The following is a 24597-nucleotide window of genomic DNA, read 5'->3' on the forward strand; positions in this document are numbered from 1 at the left end:
ATATACTTCTAATTTGAAGTACTTTATATACCGCTGGGTAGCTGACGTTAACTACCTTATATACTTCTAATTTGAAGTACTTTATATACTCCTGGGTAGCTGACGTTAACTACCTTATATACTTCTAATTTGAAGTACTTTATATAACACTGGGTAGCTGACGTTAACTACCTTATATACTTCTAATTTGAAGTACTTTATATAACACTGGGTAGCTGACGTTAACTACCTTATATACTTCTAATTTGAAGTACTTTATATACCGCTGGGTAGCTGACGTTAACTACCTTATATACTTCTAATTTTAAGTACTTTATATAACACTGGGTAGCTGACGTTAACTACCTTATATACTTCTAATTTGAAGTACTTTATATAACACTGGGTAGCTGACGTTAACTACCTTATATGCTTCTAATTTGAAGTACTTTATATACCGCTGGGTAGCTGACGTTAACTACCATATATACTTCTAATTTTAAGTACTTTATATACCGCTGGGTAGCTGACGTTAACTACCTTATATACTTCTAATTCGAAGTACTTTATATACTCCTGGGTAGCTGACGTTAACTACCTTATATACTTCTAATTTGAAGTACTTTATATACCGCTGGGTAGCTGACGTTAACTACCTTATATACTTCTAATTTGAAGTACTTTATATACTCCTGGGTAGCTGACGTTAACTACCTTATATACTTCTAATTTGAAGTACTTTATATAACACTGGGTAGCTGACGTTAACTACCTTATATACTTCTAATTTGAAGTACTTTATATACCGCTGGGTAGCTGACGTTAACTACCTTATATACTTCTAATTTGAAGTACTTTATATACTCCTGGGTATCTGACGTTAACTACCTTATATACTTCTAATTTGAAGTACTTTATATACCGCTGGGTAGCTGACGTTAACTACCTTATATACTTCTAATTTGAAGTACTTTATATACTCCTGGGTAGCTGACGTTAACTACCTTATATACTTCTAATTTGAAGTACTTTATATAACACTGGGTAGCTGACGTTAACTACCTTATATACTTCTAATTTGAAGTACTTTATATAACACTGGGTAGCTGACGTTAACTACCTTATATACTTCTAATTTGAAGTACTTTATATACCGCTGGGTAGCTGACGTTAACTACCTTATATACTTCTAATTTGAAGTACTTTATATACCGCTGGGTAGCTGACGTTAACTACCTTATATACTTCTAATTTGAAGTACTTTATATACTCCTGGGTAGCTGATGTTAACTACCTTATATACTTCTAATTTGAAGTACTTTATATAACACTGGGTAGCTGACGTTAACTACCTTATATACTTCTAATTTGAAGTACTTTATATAACACTGGGTAGCTGACGTTAACTACCTTATATACTTCTAATTTGAAGTACTTTATATACCGCTGGGTAGCTGACGTTAACTACCTTATATACTTCTAATTTTAAGTACTTTATATACCGCTGGGTAGCTGACGTTAACTACCTTATATACTTCTAATTTGAAGTACTTTATATACTCCTGGGTAGCTGACGTTAACTACCTTATATACTTCTAATTTGAAGTACTTTATATAACACTGGGTAGCTGACGTTAACTACCTTATATACTTCTAATTTGAAGTACTTTATATAACACTGGGTAGCTGACGTTAACTACCTTATATACTTCTAATTTGAAGTACTTTATATACCGCTGGGTAGCTGACGTTAACTACCTTATATACTTCTAATTTTAAGTACTTTATATACTCCTGGGTAGCTGACGTTAACTACCTTATATACTTCTAATTTTAAGTACTTTATATAACACTGGGTAGCTGACGTTAACTACCTTATATACTTCTAATTTGAAGTACTTTATATAACACTGGGTAGCTGACGTTAACTACCTTATATACTTCTAATTTTTGTGTTTATTAGCAAAACACTTCACCCCAGTTCTCAGATAAATTCTGACTTTTCAGACCCAAGGAACCACCAGGACCAGTAAAATATGACCTTCTCATTCCGGTGCATCATTTGTTCATGCTGTTAAATGTCCTTATGGATCTAGTTTTCTATGAAAAACACACAAACTTTAACTAATTATAAATGTATAGGCAATAACATGGATGTAAATATTGAACTAAATGAAGAGGTTTCATATATTCTACTTCCTCAGCCCTCTTCTTCTTTTCAGGTGTAAAAACCACATCATGTGAGGCTGGACACACATCATGCACTTAATTATAATGAATAATTATTATTATTGTTATGACACAACCTTAATTCTCTGTTCAGTGTCAGTCAGTTCTTCATCTCAGTTTTCAGGGATATTTGTCAGACTCCTGTAATCACTTGGTTTTTATTACTGTTGATCCAAAGAGAGTGAACCAAATGTCACAAAATGTACGTTTTCTAAGGCACGAAACACTGTTGTGCTGCTTCCACATTAATTAATTAAACTCTAATAACAGAACAAAAAAGACATTCAGTAGGAGGAAGTGATATGATGCTAATAACAGGAAGTAGAGGCTGTGTGTCTGCATGATTTCAAAGACCGACGGTTATGAGCAGGACTAGAGACAGCAGCATGGCGGCGGAATTCAGGTGGAGTAAAATGTTTTTATTTGTGATGCTGGTGCTTCAATCTACAGGTAAGGACACATGTATCACTTTAAATCATTATAGGTTTACAGTTAAAGTGCTTTGTGTTTGAAGATGAGATGCATTAACAGACAGTTACTGTGTCTAACATTGATTTATTGATTGATTTCTTCTCACAGGCGGAAACATCACTTTTTCTCCTCAATATGTGATCAGTCAGGAGAAATGCAGCTGTACGACCCAGATCTTCCATGGATCAGGAAACCTGTTAGCGTGGCTGACTGGTCCTGGCCTGGTTATTGAAATTGATGCACAGAATATTTTAAACAACCAGAGTCTAACAGGGAACTGTTCTCTGGTTATACAGTCAGCCAGAGGGGGAAACAGCACATCTCTTCATCTGTCTATCACCAGTGAGTATTTCAACTCAAACTGTCTTGTTAGAACAAAATACTGAAACATCACAATAATTATGATCCAGTGATGAAGTTCATTTTCCTCTTGTTGTCTTTCTCTCACAATATCTCCATCTTCACCAGTGACCGAACAGAAGCTCCGTGATAAAGTGACGTTCAGCTGCCAAGTGTCGACATATGATCAGGGCAGATCCACAGTGAAGTGGACGTATGAGGGTGCAGGTGGTGGAGCAGTGATCACATTAGAGTCTGGATGCTCGGCCAATGTGACCGTAAAAACCTCTCGTCGTCTTTACACATCGTGGACTTCTGAGGTTTTCACCACCTGTGTGATAGACGTCAGTGGACGGGCGCTGCTGTTCACCGCCAGGATTCAGTCCTCAGGTGAGAAAACAGTAACAACAGCTGGTAAATGACCTGCTACCTGTTACTCAGCTCAGTCTGACGCTCGCAGTCTCAAACAGTGTTTCACCCTCAGGTTCAGAAAAGTTTGGCCCTGCGGTCCGAGGGTTTTCATGTTTCCACTCTGTTTGCAGGTCACTGGTGGTGGTTTGTGTGTGCAGCAGGATGTTTCTTAATACTCCTGATAATCGTTGTGATGCTCGTCAGATGTAAGAAACCAAAAGGTGAGCACACTCTCACATGAAGCTTTATGAAGCAGCAGGGTTAAATAAATCAGGCTTTTCACTCTGGAACCTAAACTCACCTTTTCTGTCTTTTCAGGGAGCAAAGCTCAGATGGACATGAACACAGTGAGTTATAAAAATAAGAAAATGTTTATTATGCAGGAGGTGGTTGTGGGTTTAAAATCTAGAGGTTAGAGGTTTTTAGGGGCAGTTTTTAACCAACTGTAACTACACTTTCTTTTTGTGGTTCTTGTCTGTCAGGGACTGAGCTTTAGCACAGCAGGGACTCAGACTACTCCAGAAACCAGTCAGGACATGGTGAGACCACACACTACAGCCAATACAAACCTGTAACTCAGTGTTTCTCTATTTATTTTCTGAAATGTACAATCTGTATAGATCCACATGTTCCTGAGCAGCCGTCATGTTGTCTTCTCTGTGCAGGCTGATCCTGAGGATGGAGTTTCCTACGCCTCCGTCAGCTACACCAGGAAGCCCGACATTAAAGCCCGGGTAAGATCTCTGCTTGGTTATAGTTCTGTTGTTAACATTCATTTTAAATCCCTTGTCTGAGTGCAAGATGTTGGAGACCCTGGTCCAGATCAAAACATTTCAAAGGTTTTTGGAAAATGTAGAAACACTGAATCTGCTTGATGCAGAATTTAAGTCTAATTTTCTCATTTGCATGTTGATGCTGTTTGTTTATGATTTTCCAGGCTCACAGTAAAAATGATAATGAAGATGATGCAGTGACCTACAGCACTGTGAAAGTTTCCTCCTCTTCTGCTGCTGATCCCAGCAGCCTCTACGCTTCCATCAACTAACCAACCAAATAACAGTCCACAGTACAGTCACATCTCATTTCATTACACTTACGTTACAACGATAAAGGACTACAGACATTTACTTCCTGTAGAAAACCTTTTTGCCCAGAAGGGGGAGTAGATGGTCAACCAGTAATCAGTAAACTATGTGAACACAATAAACGTGCAGAACAAATGTCATGTGGAGCTTCATAGACTTGCTGCAGGTATTTTTATGTGCTGGATGATTTTGTGTTATTTTTCTATGTGTTTTTGGTTTGTAATGTTCTGCATTGAAACCAGGCCAATTATAGCAAATAAATAAAAGTAAAAGAGGAAGTGGGGATTCTAGTTTTGTGAAAAACATTTCTTGAGGTTAAACTAAACATCTGCATGGGAGGAAACTAAACCCAAAGACAGTTATATGTTACATTATTTAGCTTTCAGTGAACTTTATATCAGCTTGATAGAAACAGGAACATGATCTGTCTCTAAAAAAAGCAATGAGAAAAAAAGGAGGATGAAAGTCACGTTAAGGAAGTGAGACCTCACAAATTACAGGAACCAGATGCAACATATTCAACATCATTAAGAAACGTTAGCTCACATACAACACGATGGCTGAAAACAGATGGATTAAAATGTCTGTATTTCTGATCCTCGAACTTCTGTTTACAGGTAAGGACAGATAAAACTTTAATAAGAGATAAAATTCAAAAGCTAATTTGTTATTGTCATTAATGCTACCTAAAAAAAGAGAGAAGTCAAGTAGTCTGTGTGTTTACTGTCAGTGGTGATGTAGCACGATACTGTATTTTAATGAACCTTTATCTGTTTAGTTTTCAGTTAAAAGTTGAATCTATATTGAGTCTTATGGTGAAGAGAAGGAATTAGGAAAATGCAGAAGTTGGTGTGAGGAAGTGACATGTGAGTAATGAGTGAAGTCCATATGCTTCATGTTTAAGAAGCAGCAGCTCAGAGACTCTGACAGTTGAGAGAGAGAAGAAGAGACAAATGAGAGAGAGAAGAACGATGGCTGAATTGACAGGGATTATAACGTCTTTATTTGTGATGCTGCTGATTGACTTTCCAGGTAAGGACACATGTCAGAGTTTCAGAGCATTCTTCCAACTCTGTCAGTGGGGCTTTATTGACTAAGCTTGATTTAGTGAAGCTGAGATCAACATGTTGTTTGTGTTAGTGACACATTTAAAAACTGCTGCTGTATCTAAAATGATCTTCTCATGTTCTGATTAGTTTGTTATTTTCCTCTCTCAACTTCTAACCAGCAACAACTGGACAAGTTTCCTTCATCAACATCAATGTCAGAGATGGAGACGACGTCACTTTGTCTTGTGGACATGTGAAAAGTGATCAGGATAAATGTCACAGCGTTTCCTGGCTCTTCAATTACCCAGGACGGCCAGAAACAATTGAGATTATTACACATGGTCAGACTAAAAAAACAATGATTTCCAAATCTAAATCAGACAGACTGAGTGTTACAGAGAACTGTTCTCTGGTTCTAAAGAAGGTCACAGTTGAGGATGTTGGTCTTTACACCTGCAGACAGTTTGACACATCAGGACAACAACAAGGTCCAGACTCTGTGGTTGATCTGTCTGTTGTTACCAGTGAGTATTTCCATCATAATGTTTTCAGCTCAAACTGTCTTGTTAGAGCAAAATACTGAAACATCACAATAATTATGATCCAGTGATGAAGTTCATTTTCCTCTTGTTGTCTTTCTCTCACAATATCTCCATCTTCACCAGTGACTGAACAGAAGCTCCATGATAAAGTGACGTTCAGCTGCCAAGTGTTTATATCTGTTCATTGTGATCAGTCAGTGAAGTGGCTGTTTCAGGATAAAGATGTGGATCAAAATAACAAAGAGCTCCAGACATCACAGACTGACTGCTACGCCACTGTGACTTTTCTGGATTCTCACTTTATTTACTCATCAAGGTTTAAATTATTCAAGTGTGAAGTGACAAATACTGTCAGTGGAAAAGTGCAGAAGTTCAGCTTCAGACGTCAGAGCTCAGGTGAGGAAACAGGTGAGAATATGATGAGCTGTTTAAGACTAAAACCACCTAAAAGTTTGATTGATTTGATGGATTTGAAGTTTGAAGATGATTTTTCACCTTCAGTTACATCAGATGGAAACATGAGGAGTTTTCTACCTGAACAGTTTCTTGTGTTGTTGATTCTTTCAGGTCAGGACACAACAACAACAACAACAACAACAACAACAAATGATTCTACAAATCTACCAGGTCAATTTTTATCTCATGGATTTATTTCAATTAAAAGTTCTTTTTATTTTATGTTTGATGGTTTTTCATTGACAAAACCAATTTTAAATGAACTTACTAATGGACTAAACTGATGAGATCTGTTTTTCATCAAATATGAACACTTGAACATGTTTGCAGTGATGCAGTGGGACGATTAGACCCTGTAGTGGAATTAAGTGTAAATCAGTTTCTGTCTCTCGTGGCTGTGGACAGAGAAATCTGCAGCCACAGTTGTTGTTGATGTTTTTATTGTGTTTCCAGATTGGGGGTGGGGGCTCATCGCTGTGACTGTGAGTTTAGCTGCGCTGGTGATAATTGTGCTGCTGGTCCAAAGATATAAGAGAAGAACAGGTGAGAGCGTCACTGATCAGACTGTTAGAAACAGGAAGTTTTGATGAACCTGGATTTTTGCTGTTGAAGATAAAGTCGACTCTGTTTTGTCTCTTCAGGAAAGAAAACACAGACGGATGAAAACGCTGTGAGTTGTCAATTCAATCATCAGATTTATAGATTTCTGACTTCACAGTACAAACATGGTCCTTTTCCATGAATATTATTTTAACAGTGGGTCTGTAAAATGAAATCTGAGCAAAACATCATGTGCACCAACATGAATGTGATCAACCATCACAGAACCTGAGTTTGACTCAATGTAACTAGACTGGTTTGTTTGTTTGTTCAGGGACTGAGCTTAAACACAGCAGGGACTCAGTCTGGTCCAGAAACCAGTCAGGACACGGTGAGATCTCACACTACACACTGTACAGTTACACACTATAACTCATGGGTCCAATGTTCTTCTGCCTGGGGTTCCAGCATGGACCGTAGAACCACAGTCCACATGTTCCTGAGCGGCCGTCATGTTGTCTTCTCTGTGCAGGCTGATCCTGAGGATGGAGTTTCCTACGCCTCCGTCAGCTACACCAAGAAGACCAAGAGTAAAGCCCAGGTGAGATCTCTGCTTGGTGACACTGTGGTGTTGTGTTGGTCATAATCTGTTGTGTTCAGTGGGTCATTTCTGTGCTGCTGTTTCCTTCCAGGTTCACAATGAAGATGAAGATGATGCAGTGACCTACAGCACTGTGAAAGTTTCCTCCTCTTCTGCTGCTGATCCCAGCAGCCTCTACGCTTCCATCAACTAACCAACCAAATAACAGGCCACAGTACAGTCACATCTCATTTCATTACAGCTGTTTTACAGCGTAACTGGTCAGTGACAGATTCCTGATGAAGACACAAACTGTTTTTATGCTCAGAGTGAATTTTAGCAGAATTCACCTACTGTCTTCTCTGTGCAGTCCAAGTTCTGAAGACCATTTGACAGTTGTTCCCGGTGTTGTTACCATGTACATACAGTTTGTAATTATTCAGAGGCTGCAGGTCACACTATGTAGAAAGTCTTGTTTCTGTTAGAAATGACTGACAGCTGGCAGAGCTTTTCCTGCAGTTGAATTTGCATCAAATCTAAAGGTGTGACCACTGGCAGTAACATCTAGTTGTTATGTTCTACTATGAAGGACTGGGGACCTGTCCAGGGTGGACCCCTGGCTTTCACCCAAAGAGAGCTGGGATAGGCTCCAGCAGATCCCTGGGACCCTGGTTAGGACTAAGGGGGTACAGATGATGGATAGATGTTATTTTCTAAAATTCTGATCTCAGTGTGTTGTACATATTATTTCCATGTTGATGATAATTTTGTAACTTATTGTTGTAAATATCTTTGTGTGCAGGTGGAGATGGAGCAGGTTATTAGTATCACAATGTAAAGTAACAAGAACAGTGAAATACAAACATCTAATATTGATATAAACTTGGTCATCACAGGTCATATGGCAAAAGACAAATCTACAGATTTTTGTTGAAGTTATTTGCAATAAAAATATTAAACAGAACATGAACAGAGAAGATCCTGTACAAAATATGTGCAACATGACACAGTCGGACGCTGATCATGTCACAAATAGACTGATAGAACAGACACAGTTTGCACTTGTTGTTTCCTTGGTACAATGATGTGCAGTGGTCGTGGTGACTCTAATAGAAATGAGTCAAACTGTGTTTTTTGACGTTGAGCTGACGACATTTCCTAAGTGTCTTAATCATGACAAAAGTCAGATGTTACCTGTTGAGAAATTGTGAAAAATTTCCGAGACAGGAAAAGCTGAAAGGCTCCACCTACATCAAGTGAAGGTGCAGAGTTGGTGTGAGGAAGTGACATGTGAGTAATGAGTGAAGTCCATATGCTTCATGTTTAAGAAGCAGCAGCTCAGAGACTCTGACAGTTGAGAGAGAGAAGAAGAGACAAATGAGAGAGAGAAGAACGATGGCTGAATTGACAGGGATTATAACGTCTTTATTTGTGATGCTGCTGATTGACTTTCCAGGTAAGGACACATGTCAGAGTTTCAGAGCATTCTTCCAACTCTGTCAGTGGGGCTTTATTGACTAAGCTTGATTTAGTGAAGCTGAGATCAACATGTTGTTTGTGTTAGTGACACATTTAAAAACTGCTGCTGTATCTAAAATGATCTTCTCATGTTCTGATTAGTTTGTTATTTTCCTCTCTCAACTTCTAACCAGCAGAAACTGGACAAGTTTCCTTCATCGACATCGATGTCAGAGATGGAGACGACGTCACTTTGTCTTGTGGACATGTGAAAAGTGATCAGGATAAATGTGAAAAAACTGATTGGCTCGTCAGTTATAAAGGACAGTCAAGAGCAGTTGACATCATTAAACGGGGTTAGATTTCCAAATCTAAATCAGACAGACTGAGTGTTACAGAGAACTGTTCTCTGGTTCTCAAGAAGGTCAAAGTTGAGGATGTTGGTCAATACATCTGTAGACAGTTTGACACACCAGGACAAAAACAAGGTCCAGACTCTGTCGTTTATCTGTCTGTTGTTACCAGTGAGTATTTCCATCATAATGTTTTCAGCTCAAACTGTCTTGTTAGAGCAAAATACTGAAACATCACAATAATTATGATCCAGTGATGAAGTTCATTTTCCTCTTGTTGTCTTTCTCTCACAATATCTCCATCTTCACCAGTGACTGAACAGAAGCTCCATGATAAAGTGACGTTCAGCTGCCAAGTGATAAGACATGATCATTGTCATCAGTCAGTGAAGTGGCTGTTTCAGGATAAAGATGTGGATCAAAATAACAAAGACTTCCAGACATCACAGACTGTCTGCTACGCCACTGTGACTTTTCTGGATTCTCACTTTATTTACTCATCAAGGTTTAAATTATTCAAGTGTGAAGTGACAAATCCTGACAGTGGAAAAGTGCAGAAGTTCAGCTTCAGACGTCAGAGCTCAGGTGAGGAAACAGGTGAGAATATGATGAGCTGTTTAAGACTAAAACCACCTAAAAGTTTGATTGATTTGATGGATTTGAAGTTTGAAGATGATTTTTCACCTTCAGTTACATCAGATGGAAACATGAGGAGTTTTCTACCTGAACAGTTTCTTGTGTTGTTGATTCTTTCAGGTCAGGACACAACAACAACAACAACAACAGCAACTAAACAAACAGCAGGTGATTCTCCAAAAGCATCAGGTGATTTTTTTTTCTCTTTCCCTTTTTACATTTCTTTATTTTTCCATGTGAACATGTTGTTATTTGATGATATTGTCAAACAACACACACATTCTTGTCTCTTTAACCTGAAGGATTTGGCCCAGAACAGAAAACTGACCCACAATGTTTGAATGGTTTTCCAGGTTGGTGGAGGTTCATTATCGTCTCTGTGGGTTTAGCAACTCTCATAATTATTGTTGTCACCGTCAACGTGTGGACGAGAACTAAAGGTGAGAACGTTCACTGGTGAAATATTAGAATGACAGTTTCAATCATTTGAGATTTTCTCTGTTGAAGCTGAAGTCGACTCTTTTGTCTGTTTAGGGAAGAAAACCCAGATGGATAAAAACACTGTGAGTATAAAAGTGAGAAATCACATGTTTCTACATTGATGACTTTCCAGAGCAAAGCAGTGTTTGTGCTCTTTGCTCTTCACTATGAACTGTGGGGGCTGGATATATCAGATTAGTTTGCATTTCCTCCTGCTAAATGTGCTTCAGTGGAAGCCTGAAGGTCAGAGGAGGCTGTGACTGGGAAGTTGTGGGTTTGAATCCCTGGATCTGAGAGTGTGTGTTGGGAAAGTGGATGAGTGATGCTCTCATCTGCTCCACTGAGTCTCAGGGAAGTTCCCTTGAGCAAGGCACTGAACTCCAGCTGTTCCTCTGCAGCTGCTCTGTGCTCCAACACTGATGTGGTTTAACTGAGACTCAGTGTGTTGTGTTGTTGTTCACAGGGACGTGATGATGATGATGATGAAGATGAAGGTAGAGTGAAATATGAAAACGTTGGAGACCCTTCTGTTTCTGTCAGACTCCACTGATCAACTGGGAAACACTGTGAAAGTGTCTTTCTCTGCTGGAGTCTCCACTGATCCCAGAAACCTCTACGCTACCATCAACAAACCAACCAAACCAAAGACATTTGTCACAGTACGGCTGCATCTCATTTCATCACACTTTTTCAAATTCCTTTTTCTGACTGTAAAGAGACTTTTCACCTAAAATGAGTGTAGTAGCTTAATGAATCTAACAGTCAGCATCATATGGCAGAAATGTGAATAGAGCATAATAAATGACATTTAGCTTGATGAGCTTTGTCATGTTATTGATTGATTCTGGTCCAAATCTTCACATTTTTATCCAAAACTATTTCACTTCTACACATTCTGTTAGAAATATGCTCAGGTACTGCCCTCTACTGGTTGAAACCCAGCTATTGCAGCTGAATTGTGCTGTTGGCCTGATCCGGTGGCAGCAGGCTAACACTGGCAGCTAGCAGCCTGCTATTCAGTCAAAGCCAGTCCAGACAGTCCAGAAAGCTAACTAGTAAGAAAATTAATGCTGTAATATTAAGTAGTGTCGGCCCTAATGTTATCATGTCTTTTTAGTATGGTTTTTAAACAGTTGAGAGTAGCGTTAGCAGACACTGACAATGTCTATGAGCTATTTTAGTCAAAGTGCGTGCTGACACGGTGGTGTCTCAGTTTACAGACAATGAAGAATCGGTCTGCCGAACCGATTTCATCCTATTAGTCTAAGAAAGTAAGCACCGAAACACGGACACGCAGTTTCCCAACAGTTTTTAATGGAAAAGAGTCAAGGAACATGCATCGACAGCCACGGGCTGAACTCAATCTGAGGTACCACTTAGAGGCCCAATCTGGTGTGCCACCCCAAGATTTTCTCTGGCCACCCCTGTGAAAATTTTCTGAGGGTGCCATTGCCGCCCAGGCATAATATTATATAGCACTATTTGATATCATTGCTGCATTAATAACATCAGTACACTGGGGCAGTCGTGGCCTAATGGATAGGGAGTTGGACTTGTAACCTGAAAATTGCAGCTTCAAATGAAGCAACTGTTAGAATAAGGGCATTGTAAATTGCTAACTGTGTTATGAGAATTGTCATTTTGCAGACAGATTTATGTAAAGGGTGTAACCAGGCATGTCATAGTTGAGGAAACCCAGGTTTTCTGTGCAAATCACCAAGACATGTAAATGTATGGATGTGAACTTTGTATGAACTCTGAAGTTAACCTATGTTTCAACTCTCCCCTATTGTGTAAAGTGAGACGGTGCCTGGAAGTCATGTAACCACATCACATATAAATTAAAGTGTTCTGGGCGGGTTCGTGGCTGCGCAGCCGGGGATAACACTGAGTGTGTATCTCCTAAAAGTCACGAGCTCAACCTAGAACAAAGAAAAGAAAGTCTCTGTGTAGATGTTTGATTAGAACCAACAGCAACAGCCAGCGCCTTGTCCACCTTCAATACCATGACTGAGGTGAGACCCTTGAGCAAGGCACCGGGCCCCCAACTGCTCCCTGGGTGCTGCAGCATTGGTTGCACACTGGGTTAAATGCAGAGCACAAATTCCGAGTATGGGTCGCCGTACTTGGCCAGTTAAGTCACTTTCACTTTCACTTTCACTTTCACTTAAAGCTGATTCACACTCCAGCCCAGGAGGTGGCAGCAAAGCGCCTAAACTCTGTTTGTCCATTTTGAGCAGCAGCTGATCCAAACCACCTTAAAGGAGCAGCAACAGATGTTTTCTGACTCAGAGACTGTCCACTGAATGACTTGTTGTTTTGGACCATTAGGAACCCGCTAATCTTTAAATATAAATACACAGAACCTGAATTGTGTGATCACTTTAAGAGAACACTGGACTAACCAAAGCTACTTGAGGCCAACTGTGTTTTCAGATTCCCATATTATAATTAGCTCTGGCACAATTCATTAAATACAACAGTGATATCAGATATTGTACATGTGACCTAGTGTTCATTACTGTAAATGTGCAGGCAAAGCTCCTGACCTCAACAGAATCAGCTAATTAAACACAAGGTTTAAAGTCTCCTGCTACAGGCCATGGAGAAATGTGTGTTTTTGTAAAAAGCCTCATGCAAAAAAATATTTCAAACATCATCTGTTAATATATGTGTAGAAATATCTGAGTTCAGCCAGGACACTCAGTAATTGTTTAACCATCTAATGCCACCATGGAGGGACTACAGGTATGTGCAAACAGGTCAAAAGGTGTCTACTTGTGTTTGTTTTGGTTTCTCTGTGTAGTCATCTCATGTCTCTTTGTGGTGCTTTTGCCTCCCTTGAGGATCATTTTGCAACTTGTTTCCATTTTGTCTTGATTCTTTAAAGGTTTCACAGTTTAACAGTCGTCTTACAGATACGGGCAGAAGCAGGACACAAATCTAATGTGTAGATGGCGTCTAGCTGAGGTCGGGCCCTGCCTGGTGGCTGTTTTTGGCTGTGTGTGCATGTGCATATACTTTAAGTGCAGCTTAGTGCAAATGCATGAATTAATAATAGTTCAGTGTGAAGTTGCATCATTGTGTTCAAACCACAACTGGTGAAACCACCTGAGCTCTGCTGCTGCTGTTGTCCACCCCCCCCCCAGACCACTAAAATATCATCACCTGTGTTTGTTCCTGTTTTCTAAGTAACACTGGTTGACGCAGCACTGCATTGTCTTGGAGTAGCAGCACATTATAGACTCAAATTTAAAAGCAGAATCATTTCTGTCATTGTGCCTGACAATCAGACGTTTTCATTTCCCATTAGTTTCATCTGTGCACAGGACGTGACAGACTCACATGTGATCAGCACATGATGAGGTCATGAATGTAAACAAAGCTGTTGTGAAATATGGCGGTGGACAGGCTGAGTATTTTGGTGTCAGTGGTGAGTGGGTGGAGACACAGCCCCAACAAAATCTCCCCGTGATGGTTTTGTGTCTTTTAACTGAGCTCGGACTCTAAACCAAGAGGCTCTGGTGCAGGAGGCCCCTGGACCAACCAGGGCTCCTGTAGACTCGTGGGGACTGTAGGTGTCAGGGAATTAATAATAGTCTAGTGTGAGTTTGCATCACTGTGTTCAAACCACAGCTGTGCACAGGACATGTATTTTGGTATAAGCAGTAAGTGGGTGGAGACACAGCTCCAACAAAGTCTGACACCCTGTACATTTAGTCTGTTGCTTCAAAGAAAATGAATCATCAACATTTGCTCAGTTTAGTTGCAGCAGTTTGAGCATCAGCCTGTTTATAGAAGGCAGAAATATTTACTGGATGTTTTTATCTTTGCATATGTGTAAAAAGTGAGAACGATGCTGATCTGTCCCACCTACATGACGTGTAGAACAAATGAAGATGGAGAGAAAAGAGTGATGTCACTATGAGGAAGTAGATGGTGTATTTTCCTGTATGAGGCACTTGAGTTCAGAGCATCAGAGCAAGAGGCAGAAAACGAGAGAGCAGATCACGATGGTTGGATTCACATGGATTAAACTGTCTTTGTTTCTGATCCTGGTGCTTCTGTTTACAGGTAAAGACGCATGAAGACGTATCACAAATCTGTGTTAATGTCATTAATGGTAGTTCATGGACTAACATTCATTCACCAGTGACATTAAAGTCTGATGTGTTTTTAACAAGGTGAGTCCAGACTTGTAAACCAAACAGTGGAGTTTAGTTTTACATAAAACAAAACACAGAAATTTTATTCTTTTAAACTTTTTTTCATCAACAGCAGCAACTGGACAAGCTTCCTACATCTACATCGATGTCAGAGATGGAGACGACGTCACTTTATCTTGTGAAAATCTGATTAATGATCAGGATAAATGTGATGGTACGACCTGGATGTTCATGGAATCAGGAAACACAGCAGCTGTAGAGCTGGTTAGACTTGGACAGATTCAGAGTGAAGCCAAATCTAAACCAGACAGACTGAGTGTTACAGAGAACTGTTCTCTGGTTCTAAAGAAGGTCACAGTTGAGGATGTTGGTCTTTACACCTGCAGACGGTTTGACACATCAGGACGACAAGGTCTAGACTCTGTGGTTGATCTGTCTGTTGTTACCAGTGAGTATTTCAATTCAATTCAATTCAATTCAATTTTATTTGTATAGCGCCAAATCACAATACAAATCATCTCAAGGCACTTTACAAAAACTAAAACTAAAAACCCAACAATTCCCTTATGAGCAAGCACTTGGTGACAGTGGAGAGGAAAAAACTCCCTTTAACGGAAGAAAAAAACCTCCAGCAGAACCGGGCTCAGTTTGGGCGGCCATCTGCCTCGACCGGTTGGGGTGAGTGGATAGAGCAGAGAGAAAAGAACAGCAACAATAAACAACAAATACACACTGCAAGGTGGTGGGGCCAGTAACTGCACATCAGCGATAAACAGCTCCAGGACCAGGGACACCTGCAGAAGGTACAGAGAGAACAGAGAGAGAGGGAGAGAGCACAAACTAGGGGAGAGAGAGAGCACAAGGTTAGTAACATTCAATGGTGGAATATACGTGAGGTGGGAGAGGGGGGGGGGTTAGGGTAGGGGTAGGGTCCTCGGGCAGTCTAGGCCTATAGCAGCATAACTAACTAAGGGATGGTTCAGGGTTGCCTGAAGCCAGCCCTAACTATATGCTTTGTCAAAGAGGAAGGTTTTAAGTCTAGCCTTAAAAGTACAGAGTGTCTGCCTCCTGAACCCAGGCTGAGAGCTGGTTCCACAGGAGAGGAGCTTGATAGCTAAAGGCTCTGCCTCCCATTCTGCTTTTGAGAACTCTGGGAACCACAAGTAGGCCTGCACTCTGAGAGCGAAGTGGTCTATTGGGATAATATGGTACTATGAGGTCTTTAAGGTATGAAGGAGCTTGATTATGAAGGGATTTGTATGTGAGAAGAAGGATTTTAAATTCTATTCTATATTTTACAGGGAGCCAATGAAGAGAAGCCAATATAGGAGAAATATGATCTCTCTTGCTAGTTCCTGTCAGGACTCTGGCTGCGGCATTCTGGATTAATTGGAGGCTTTTTATTAAGATATTAGGACATCCAGATAGTAATGAGTTACAGTAATCTAGCCTTGAGGAAACAAATGCATGGACTAGTTTTTCTGCATCATTTTGAGACAGGATGTTCCTAATTTTGGAAATGTTGCGCAGGTGAAAGAATGCAGTTCTAGAAATTTGTTTTATGTGTGAGTTAAAGGACATGTCCTGGTCAAAAATAACTCCAAGGTTTTTTACAGTAGTGCTGGAGGCCAGGGCTATGCCATCTAGAGTAGCTATAATTTTAGAAAAGTTATTTCTGAGATTTTTAGGCCCAAATATAATGACTTCTGTTTTCTCCGAGTTTAAAAGTAAAAAGTTACTGGTCATCCAGGCCTTTATGTCAGTTAGACAGGCTTGAAGTCTGGTTAACTGGTTTGTGTTAACAGGTTTAATAGATAGATATAACTGAGTGTCATCCGCATAGCAGTGGTAATTAATAGAGTGCTTCCTAATGATATATCCTAAAGGAAGCATGTACAGGGTGAACAGAATCGGTCCTAGCACAGAACCTTGTGGAACTCCATAACTAACTTTTGTTCGTGTGGAAGGTTCATCATGGACATGAACAAACTGGAATCTGTCCGATAAATAGGACTGGAACCACTTTAACGCTGTTCCTCTGATACCAATCACATGCTCCAGTCTCTGTAATAAGATGTTGTGGTCAATGGTGTCGAATGCTGCACTAAGGTCTAGGAGGACAAGTATCGAAACAAGTCCATTATCTGAGGCTAACAGAAGATCGTTGGTAACTTTCAACAGTGCTGTTTCTGTACTATGATGTGCTCTAAATCCTGATTGAAAATCTTCAAATAGTTCATTCCTGTGTAAGTGGTCTGATAGCTGCTTAGCAACAGCTTTTTCTAGGATTTTAGAAATAAATGGCAGGTTGGATATTGGTCTATAATTAGCCAAGACTCCTGGATCAAGACTAGGCTTTTTGAGTAAAGGTTTGATTACTGCAGTCTTAAAGGCCTGTGGTACGTAGCCTGATACTAGAGATAAATTTACCAAGTCCAATAAAGATGAGTTCATTAATGGCAGGGTGCCTTTAAGCAGTCTAGTCGGGATGGGGTCCAACAGACACGTTGATGATTTCGATGAAGCAACTACTGATGTAAATTCAGAGAGATCTATAGGAGAGAAGCAGTCTAAACATAACTGAGGTCCTACAGATGATTCAAGAGCTACTGTAGTAAAAGATTCATTTATTGCAGGTATAGGAAGCATCTGCTGAATTTTATCTCTAATAGTTGTGATTTTATTTGTAAAGAAACTCATAAATTCATCACTGCTGAGAGCTAAGGGAACACTGGGCTTGTCATGACTCCCCTTTGGGACTTCCTGCCAGAGGACTCTTGTTTTGTAATGTCTTCCTGTTTTCCCCCGTTCGGGTCTCTGGCAGCTTTATGTAATTATGTTCATGAGTTTCACCTGTCCCCGTTATGTTCACCTGTGTTTTGATTACCTTTTGTGTTCCCCTATTTATACCTCCCTTGTTCCTGTGTTCCTCGCTGGATCATTGCGTGCATTGCAGTGACTGCACTGAATGAGTTAAGTTGCAATCAGTTTGTGTTTTTTTGCAAGTGAACGTGAACTTACCGTCTCACCTGGTTCCCTTGTTGCCCTGGAAGTCCCAGGTAAATAAAGCCTTGTTACCTGCATTTGGGTCCTGCTTCTCCTCCTTCCACCCAGCGTCTCCACGCAAGTCGTGACAGAATGATCCAGCCCTTCTCCTCCCTCCACGCTCTTCTGGAGGAAGGCAGAGAACAGCAGGCTCCTTTCCAGGACGTCAAGAGCAGGTGCCTCGCGGTTCTCCAGTCGCCTCCACCGGAGTTCCGGCCTCCCACCACCTCGGCTCCTCCCCTCGCCCCGGCGTCCCAGTCGCCAGAGTCCCAGCCTCAGACACCGGTTCCCCCGCCACCAGCTCCTGAGCCTCAGCGGTTGTCCCCAGCAGAGGCACGCGCCATCAGGCAGGAGCTGAAGGCCAAGTCCCTGGCTCCCTGGGATCTGGTCCCCGCCTCCGCCGGCGGCACACTCGCTGCTGCCCAACCCGAGTCCCCCCGCGCTGCTCGACGGGATCGCCGACAGCGACGGCGTCGGAGCAGGGAGGCGGAATCACCAGCGTGGCAGTCCGAGCCCAGCCGCCGCTCGTCGCTGGAGCTCTCAGCCACCACCTCGCCGCGGCAGCAGCAACCTGAACCCTCGTGTGCCGACGAGAGCGTCCCTGCGGGGGTTCCGACCAGGATCCAGCACCCTCAGTGCGCCGACGACAGCGTCCCCGCTGAGGATTTCCCCAGGATCCCGCTGCCTCAGTGGGCTGACGATGGCGTCCCCGCTGAGGTTCCCCTCTCCCTTCTCCTAAATTTCCTCAGCCCTCAGCATGCCGACGACAGCGTCCCTACTGAGGGCCTTCCCCAGTCTCAGGACCCTCAGTGCGCCGACTACTGCGTCCCCGCTGAGGCTCTCCCAAGGATTCGAGCTCCTCAGTGCGACGACGACGACGTCCCCGCTGAGGCACCTTCCCAGCCTAGTCCCGTGAGCTCCAGCGTGCCGACCCGGCCGATAACGCTGGAGCCCAGCCCTGCCTGCCTGCCCTCCGGTGTGCCAACGTGGCCGTCCCCGCCGGAGCCCAGACCTGCCTGCCAGACCTCCAGCGTGCCGACTCGGCCGTTAACGCTGGAGCCCTGCCCAGCCAAGTCTCCACCTCCGAGCCCTCAGCGTGCCGGCGACGTTTTCGTCCCCGCTGAGGTCCCGGTCCGGATCCCCGAGCCTCCGCGCGCCGACGACGACGTCCCCACGGAGGTCCCGGCCCAGCCTGTTCCCGTCCCTCGGTGTGGTGAAGTCGCCCACGCCGAGGCTCAAGCCCCAGCTCCAGCCCTGCCAGTTCCCGCCCCGCGGCGTCACGATGTTGGCGCCCGCGTTGTGGCCCAGCTACCAGCGCCACCGGAGCCCCCGGGGCAGGAATCCCCTGGACCGTCCGGATCACCATCTGAGCCAGAGCCTCCGCAACAGCTGCCGTTCCCCGAGCTGCCGTTCCCCGAGCTGCCGTTCCCCGAGCTGCCGTTCCCCGAGCTGCCGACTCCCGAGCTGCCGACTCCCGAGCTGCCGACTCCCGAGCTGCCGACTCCCGAGCTGCCGTCACCGGAGGATCCCGAGCCGCTGCCGCCGCAGCAGCAGCAGCAGCAGCCGCTGCCTCCGTCTCCTGTTCCGCAGCAGCAGCAGCCGCTGCCTCCGTCTCCTGTTCCGCAGCAGCAGCAGCCGCTGCCTCCGTCTCCTGTTCCGCAGCAGCAGCCGCTGCCTCCGCCTCCGTCTCCTGACCCGCAGCAGCAGCCGCTGCCTCCGTCTCCTGACCCGCAGCAGCAGCAGCAGCCGCTGCCTCCGTCTCCTGACCCGCAGCAGCAGCAGCAGCAGCCGCTGCCTCCGTCTCCTGACCCGCAGCAGCAGCAGCAGCCGCTGCCTCCGTCTCCTGACCCGCAGCAGCAGCAGCAGCCGCTGCCTCCGTCTCCTGACCCGCAGCAGCAGCAGCAGCCGCTGCCTCCGTCCCCAGTGCCGCAGCAGCAGCCGCTGCCTCCGTCTCCCGAGCCGCAGCAGCCGCTGCCAGTCCTAGTCCCTCAGCAACCAGCAGTGCCGCAGCAGCCGCTGCCTCCGTCTCCTGATCCGCAGCAGCAGCCGCTGCCTCCGTCTCCTGATCCGCAGCAGCAGCCGCTGCCTCCGTCTCCTGATCCGCAGCAGCAGCCGCTGCCTCCGTCTCCTGATCCGCAGCAGCAGCCGCTGCCTCCGTCTCCAGCAGAGCCGCAGCAGCAGCCGCTGCCTCCGTCTCCAGCAGAGCCGCAGCAGCAGCCGCTGCCTCCGTCTCCAGCAGAGCCGCAGCAGCCGCTGCCTCCGTCTCCAGCAGAGCCGCAGCAGCCGCTGCCTCCGTCTCCAGCAGAGCCGCAGCAGCCGCTGCCTCCGTCTCCAGCAGAGCCGCAGCAGCCGCTGCCTCCGTCTCCAGCAGAGCCGCAGCTAGTCTCAGTCCCTCAGTCACCGGCGCCCTCGGCCCCTCAGTCTCCAGTTCCTCCGAAGAGGGAGCCAGAGCTTCCTCAGCAGCCCGAGCCAGAGCTCCCAGAGCTTCCTCAGCAGCCCGAGCCAGAGCTCCCAGAGCCGCCGCCGCGACAGCCATCTCAGCCGTCTCAGCCCCCAGGGTCAGTTCCGCAGCCGGGTCCTCTGGTGCCGCCTTTCTGGCCTTTGGCTCCAGAGCCTCCGCAGCAGCCTCCCCGGCCGTCTCAGCCGCCTCCGCAGCAGCCTCCCCGGCCGTCTCAGCCGCCTCCGCAGCAGCCTCCCCGGCCGTCTCAGCCGCCTCCGCAGCAGCCTCCCCGGCCGTCGGCATCCCCTGCATCTCCTCGGCCGCAATCTCCAGAGTCCCCGGAGCCGTCGCCGCCAATGCAGTGGCTACCCAAGTTCCCCGAACGGCCCCGAACCTTCGCCTGTCTCAGAGGCCGTCCTCCCGAACGGCCCCGAACCTTCGCCTGTCTCAGAGGCCGTCCTCCCGAACGGCCCCGAACCTTCGCCTGCCGGAAGGGTCGTCCTCCCAAGCGACCCCGGACCCTGACCCGTCTGCGAGGCCGCCCTCCCGAGTGGCCCCGGACCTTCGCCCGTCCCAGAGGCCGTCCTCCCGAACGGCCCCGGACCGTTGCCCGTCTCTGGAGCAGTCCACCCGGACAGCCTTAGACTTTGTTCGTCCCGGGGGTGACCCCCAGAGCCAACTGGAACTCTGCTCTCTCAGAGCCCTCCCCCGCCCACCCTGGATTTTCTGTTTTGGACAGTGCTTTTGTTTGTTGTTTCGGCCGTCTGGTATCCGGCCTTGGGGGGGGGGGTACTGTCATGACTCCCCTTTGGGACTTCCTGCCAGAGGACTCTTGTTTTGTAATGTCTTCCTGTTTTCCCCCGTTCGGGTCTCTGGCAGCTTTATGTAATTATGTTCATGAGTTTCACCTGTCCCCGTTATGTTCACCTGTGTTTTGATTACCTTTTGTGTTCCCCTATTTATACCTCCCTTGTTCCTGTGTTCCTCGCTGGATCATTGCGTGCATTGCAGTGACTGCACTGAATGAGTTAAGTTGCAATCAGTTTGTGTTTTTTTGCAAGTGAACGTGAACTTACCGTCTCACCTGGTTCCCTTGTTGCCCTGGAAGTCCCAGGTAAATAAAGCCTTGTTACCTGCATTTGGGTCCTGCTTCTCCTCCTTCCACCCAGCGTCTCCACGCAAGTCGTGACAGGGCTCAACGGAGCTGTGACTTTTTGTCAGCCTGGCTACAGTGCTGAAAAGAAACCTGGGATTGTTCTTATTTTCCTCGATTAGTGATGAATAGTATGCAGTTCTGGCTTTACGGAGAGCTTTTTTATATGTTAATAGACTGTTTTTCCAGGCTAGAAAAATTTCCTCTAAGTTTGTGGAACGCCACTTCCTTTCCTGCCTTCGTGATGCCTGCTTTAAGGTACGAACATGTAAATTATACCATGGGGCTAGTCTTCTCTGAATCACTAACTTCTTTTTCAGAGGGGCTACAGAATCAAGCGTTTCACGCAGTGAGGTTACAGCGCTGTCAACAACATGATCAATTTGGTAGGGAGTAGGATTAAGGCAGCTGCCCTCCACTATGTTTATACTTGGCATAGATGCAAATAAAGATGGAATCATTTTCTTAAATTTATTAACAGCGTTGTCGGATAAACATCTGCTGTAGTGGAATTTTCTTCCAGACGCTGCATGATCCATCATTTTAAATTCGAAAGTTATTAAAGAATGATCTGACAAAACAGGATTTGGGGGAAAAATTATTAGATGTTCAATTTCGATGCCATAGGTCAGAACAAGATCAAGGGTGTGATTGAAACAGTGGGTGGGTTTATTAACGTTTTGAATGAAACCAATTGAATCTAATATAGAATTAAATGCAATGCTGAGGCTGTTATTTTCAATATCTACATGAATGTTAAAATCTCCCACTATAATGACTTTATCTGATCTAAGCACTAAATCAGACAGGAAGTCAGGGAATTCAGTTAAAAACTCTGAGTAAGGAACAGGTGGACGGTACAAAATGACAAGTAGAACTGGTTTTTGTGTTTTCCAGTTTGTATGTGAGAGACTAAGAGTGAGGCTCTCAAATGAGTTATAACTGTTCTGAGGATGAAAGTTTAATAATAAGTTTGACTGGAAGATTGCAGCTACTCCTCCACCTCGACCTGTGCTTCGAGGAACATGATAATTTTTATGACTGAGGGGCGTTGATTCATTCAGACTGACATATTCATCCTGCTGTAACCACGTTTCAGTAAGATAAAGTAGGTCAATTTGGTGATCAGTTATCAAATCATTTACTAACAGAGATTTAGAAGAAAGGGCCCTAATATTTAATAATCCACATTTGACAGTTCTGTTTTTCTGTTCAATAAGAGGAGTGGTCTTAATTTTTATTAAGTTTTTATGAATAACTCCTCTTCTGTTAACTTCTGATTTGTTTGATTTATATGTTCGAGGGGCAGACACAGTCTCTATGTGGTTTGAAGGGGGCGGCGGCTCTAAGGAAACTGCAGAGAAGCGTTTTAGACTGAGTCTCTGCATCCCGGTCCCCACCCTGGATTGTCAGGCTTTAGGTATTTCCATCATAATGTTTTCAGCTCAAACTGTCTTGTTAGAACAAAATACTGAAACATCACAATAATTATGATCCAGTGATGAAGTTCATTTTCCTCTTGTTGTCTTTCTCTCACAATATCTCCATCTTCACCAGTGACTGAACAGAAGCTCCATGATAATGTGACGTTCAGCTGCCAAGTGTTTAGATATGTTCATTGTCATCAGTCAGTGAAGTGGGTTTATCAGGACAAAGAGGTTAAATCCACATCACAGCGTTCCTGTTCAGACACTGTGACATTTCCAACATCTGATGTTGATCAGAACTCAAAGTTTTATGAGTCACTGAAGTGTGAAGTGACAGATCCTTTCAGTGGAAAAGTGCAGCAGTTTATCTTCAGCTCTCAGTCTTCAGGGGAGGAAACAGGTGAGAATATGATGAAATAAGATTCAGAAACAGATTCTAACATCACAGACGCCCAGAATTTCAGAGTTTTCATCAGTGGCAGATTGGACTGTTAAACACATAGTGACAGTTTTGGCTTCTTGTCAACATTATTGAACATATTTCTATCATCATGTGTAGATTTGTCCTTTTAGTGTTTCCTAATGAGTCTATAACAGCACAGTGCAAATTCATACTAGTGATTTATAAAAACTCAGTTCCTCTACAATTAATCACCACATCATCGAGTCTCCAGCACCACTTATTGTCTGAGGATCCATGAATACATGTTGATGCTATCAGTGACTATTTATATCATAGTATTTATAAGTCAGTCTTGAACAAACTATGTTGTCATTATTCATGCTCACTTCTTGTTTTAGAGTCTTATTTTGAAGCCACTTCCTGTTCCCTGGTGTGTCCCTCAACTTCAGCAGCTTGACTTGGCTCATTCTCTCACTCAGTAATTTTAGCTGTACCCTGTTAAAGGTCTCTGGTTCCAGATGAAATCCCCAGATCTTTTCTCATGACTCACCTGAGGTTTCTATCCATCAGAACCTGTTTGGCTCAGCCCAGGTACCCTGTTCACTCCTCAGCCCCTGGAGTGGTTCTGGCCCTTCTGTCCCCATAACAAAGGTCATTAAACCCTCTGGATCTCTGGTTCTGTGCTCGGTGTGTAGGTCCAGCCCTTTCCTGAAACGTGACATAAAGCTTCAGAAATCCAGTTTAGCCATCATGAGAAAATGTCTGTAATTCAGCTGAAGGAGACAAAAGGCAAATGAACGGGCACTAATAAATATTATATTAGTCAGACAGTAATAATCAAGTAGGTTCTCAATGTGTTTTATTTTTTAGGTTGGTGGTACATCGTTGTTCCTGTGGTGTTGGTGTCATTCATATGTTCCGTGTTATTTGTCATGTGGAGGAAAATTAAAGGTGAGAACATTCCCTGTTGAATCTTTAACAAACTTTTGTTAACCAGGGTTTTTACTGTGACGTCAATTTGTTTCTTTCTCTTCTCAGGGAGAAAACCAGAGATGGACGACAACACTGTGAGTTTAAATGATGATCGTGATGTTTTTATGGAGTCAGTCAGTTTATGTTCACATGCAGCTGAGCAGTGATTGTACTTCAAGTGTACTTAAATCCAGTACTTGATTAAATTACCGGGTAAGATCTCTGCTTGGTTTTACTGGTTTTACTTTAAAGGATGTGAACCCTGACGTTTAGTCAGTGGTCAATGTTCCTCTAGTACAGAGGAATAACAGACAAAAGCTGCAGTATGATCCATTTTTCAGTTGTTAGAAGTTGAGTTACTTTTGTATTTGAACTTTGTGCTG

At 43.8% G+C, this 24597-nt stretch overlaps 2 protein-coding genes across 4 annotated transcripts; both read left to right on the plus strand.

Moving 5' to 3' along the window:
• Window positions 1–4857: 4857 nt before the first annotated feature.
• Window positions 4858–8645, plus strand: LOC113137078 (uncharacterized). Of its 3 annotated transcripts, none has more exons than XM_026318450.2 (9): window positions 4858–5131; window positions 5743–6087; window positions 6229–6513; window positions 6673–6732; window positions 7015–7104; window positions 7203–7231; window positions 7436–7492; window positions 7634–7702; window positions 7794–8645. In XM_026318450.2, the coding sequence occupies exons 1-9, from the start codon at window positions 5071–5073 to the stop codon at window positions 7893–7895; spliced, it is 1098 nt and encodes a 365-aa protein (XP_026174235.1). In that variant the 5' UTR covers window positions 4858–5070; the 3' UTR covers window positions 7896–8645. The 3 variants fall into 3 exon arrangements, with proteins under 3 accessions (XP_026174235.1, XP_026174233.1, XP_026174234.1); XM_026318448.1 differs by lacking the exon at window positions 4858–5131 and adding an exon at window positions 5293–5546; XM_026318449.1 differs by lacking the exon at window positions 4858–5131 and adding an exon at window positions 5293–5546 and having other exon boundaries at window positions 6229–6501.
• A 431-nt stretch (window positions 8646–9076) lies between these two features.
• Window positions 9077–11425, plus strand: LOC113136961 (uncharacterized). The gene is made up of 7 exons (XM_026318162.1): window positions 9077–9137; window positions 9334–9407; window positions 9501–9663; window positions 9805–10317; window positions 10482–10568; window positions 10663–10691; window positions 11072–11425. Exons 1-7 carry the CDS (start codon window positions 9077–9079, stop codon window positions 11156–11158), a joined length of 1014 nt encoding a protein of 337 aa, XP_026173947.1. The 3' UTR covers window positions 11159–11425.
• The last annotated feature ends 13172 nt before the right edge of the window (window positions 11426–24597 follow it).

Source organism: Mastacembelus armatus, chromosome 24, assembly GCF_900324485.2.
Source record: "Mastacembelus armatus chromosome 24, fMasArm1.2, whole genome shotgun sequence".
Taxonomy (NCBI): Eukaryota; Metazoa; Chordata; class Actinopteri; order Synbranchiformes; family Mastacembelidae; genus Mastacembelus; species Mastacembelus armatus.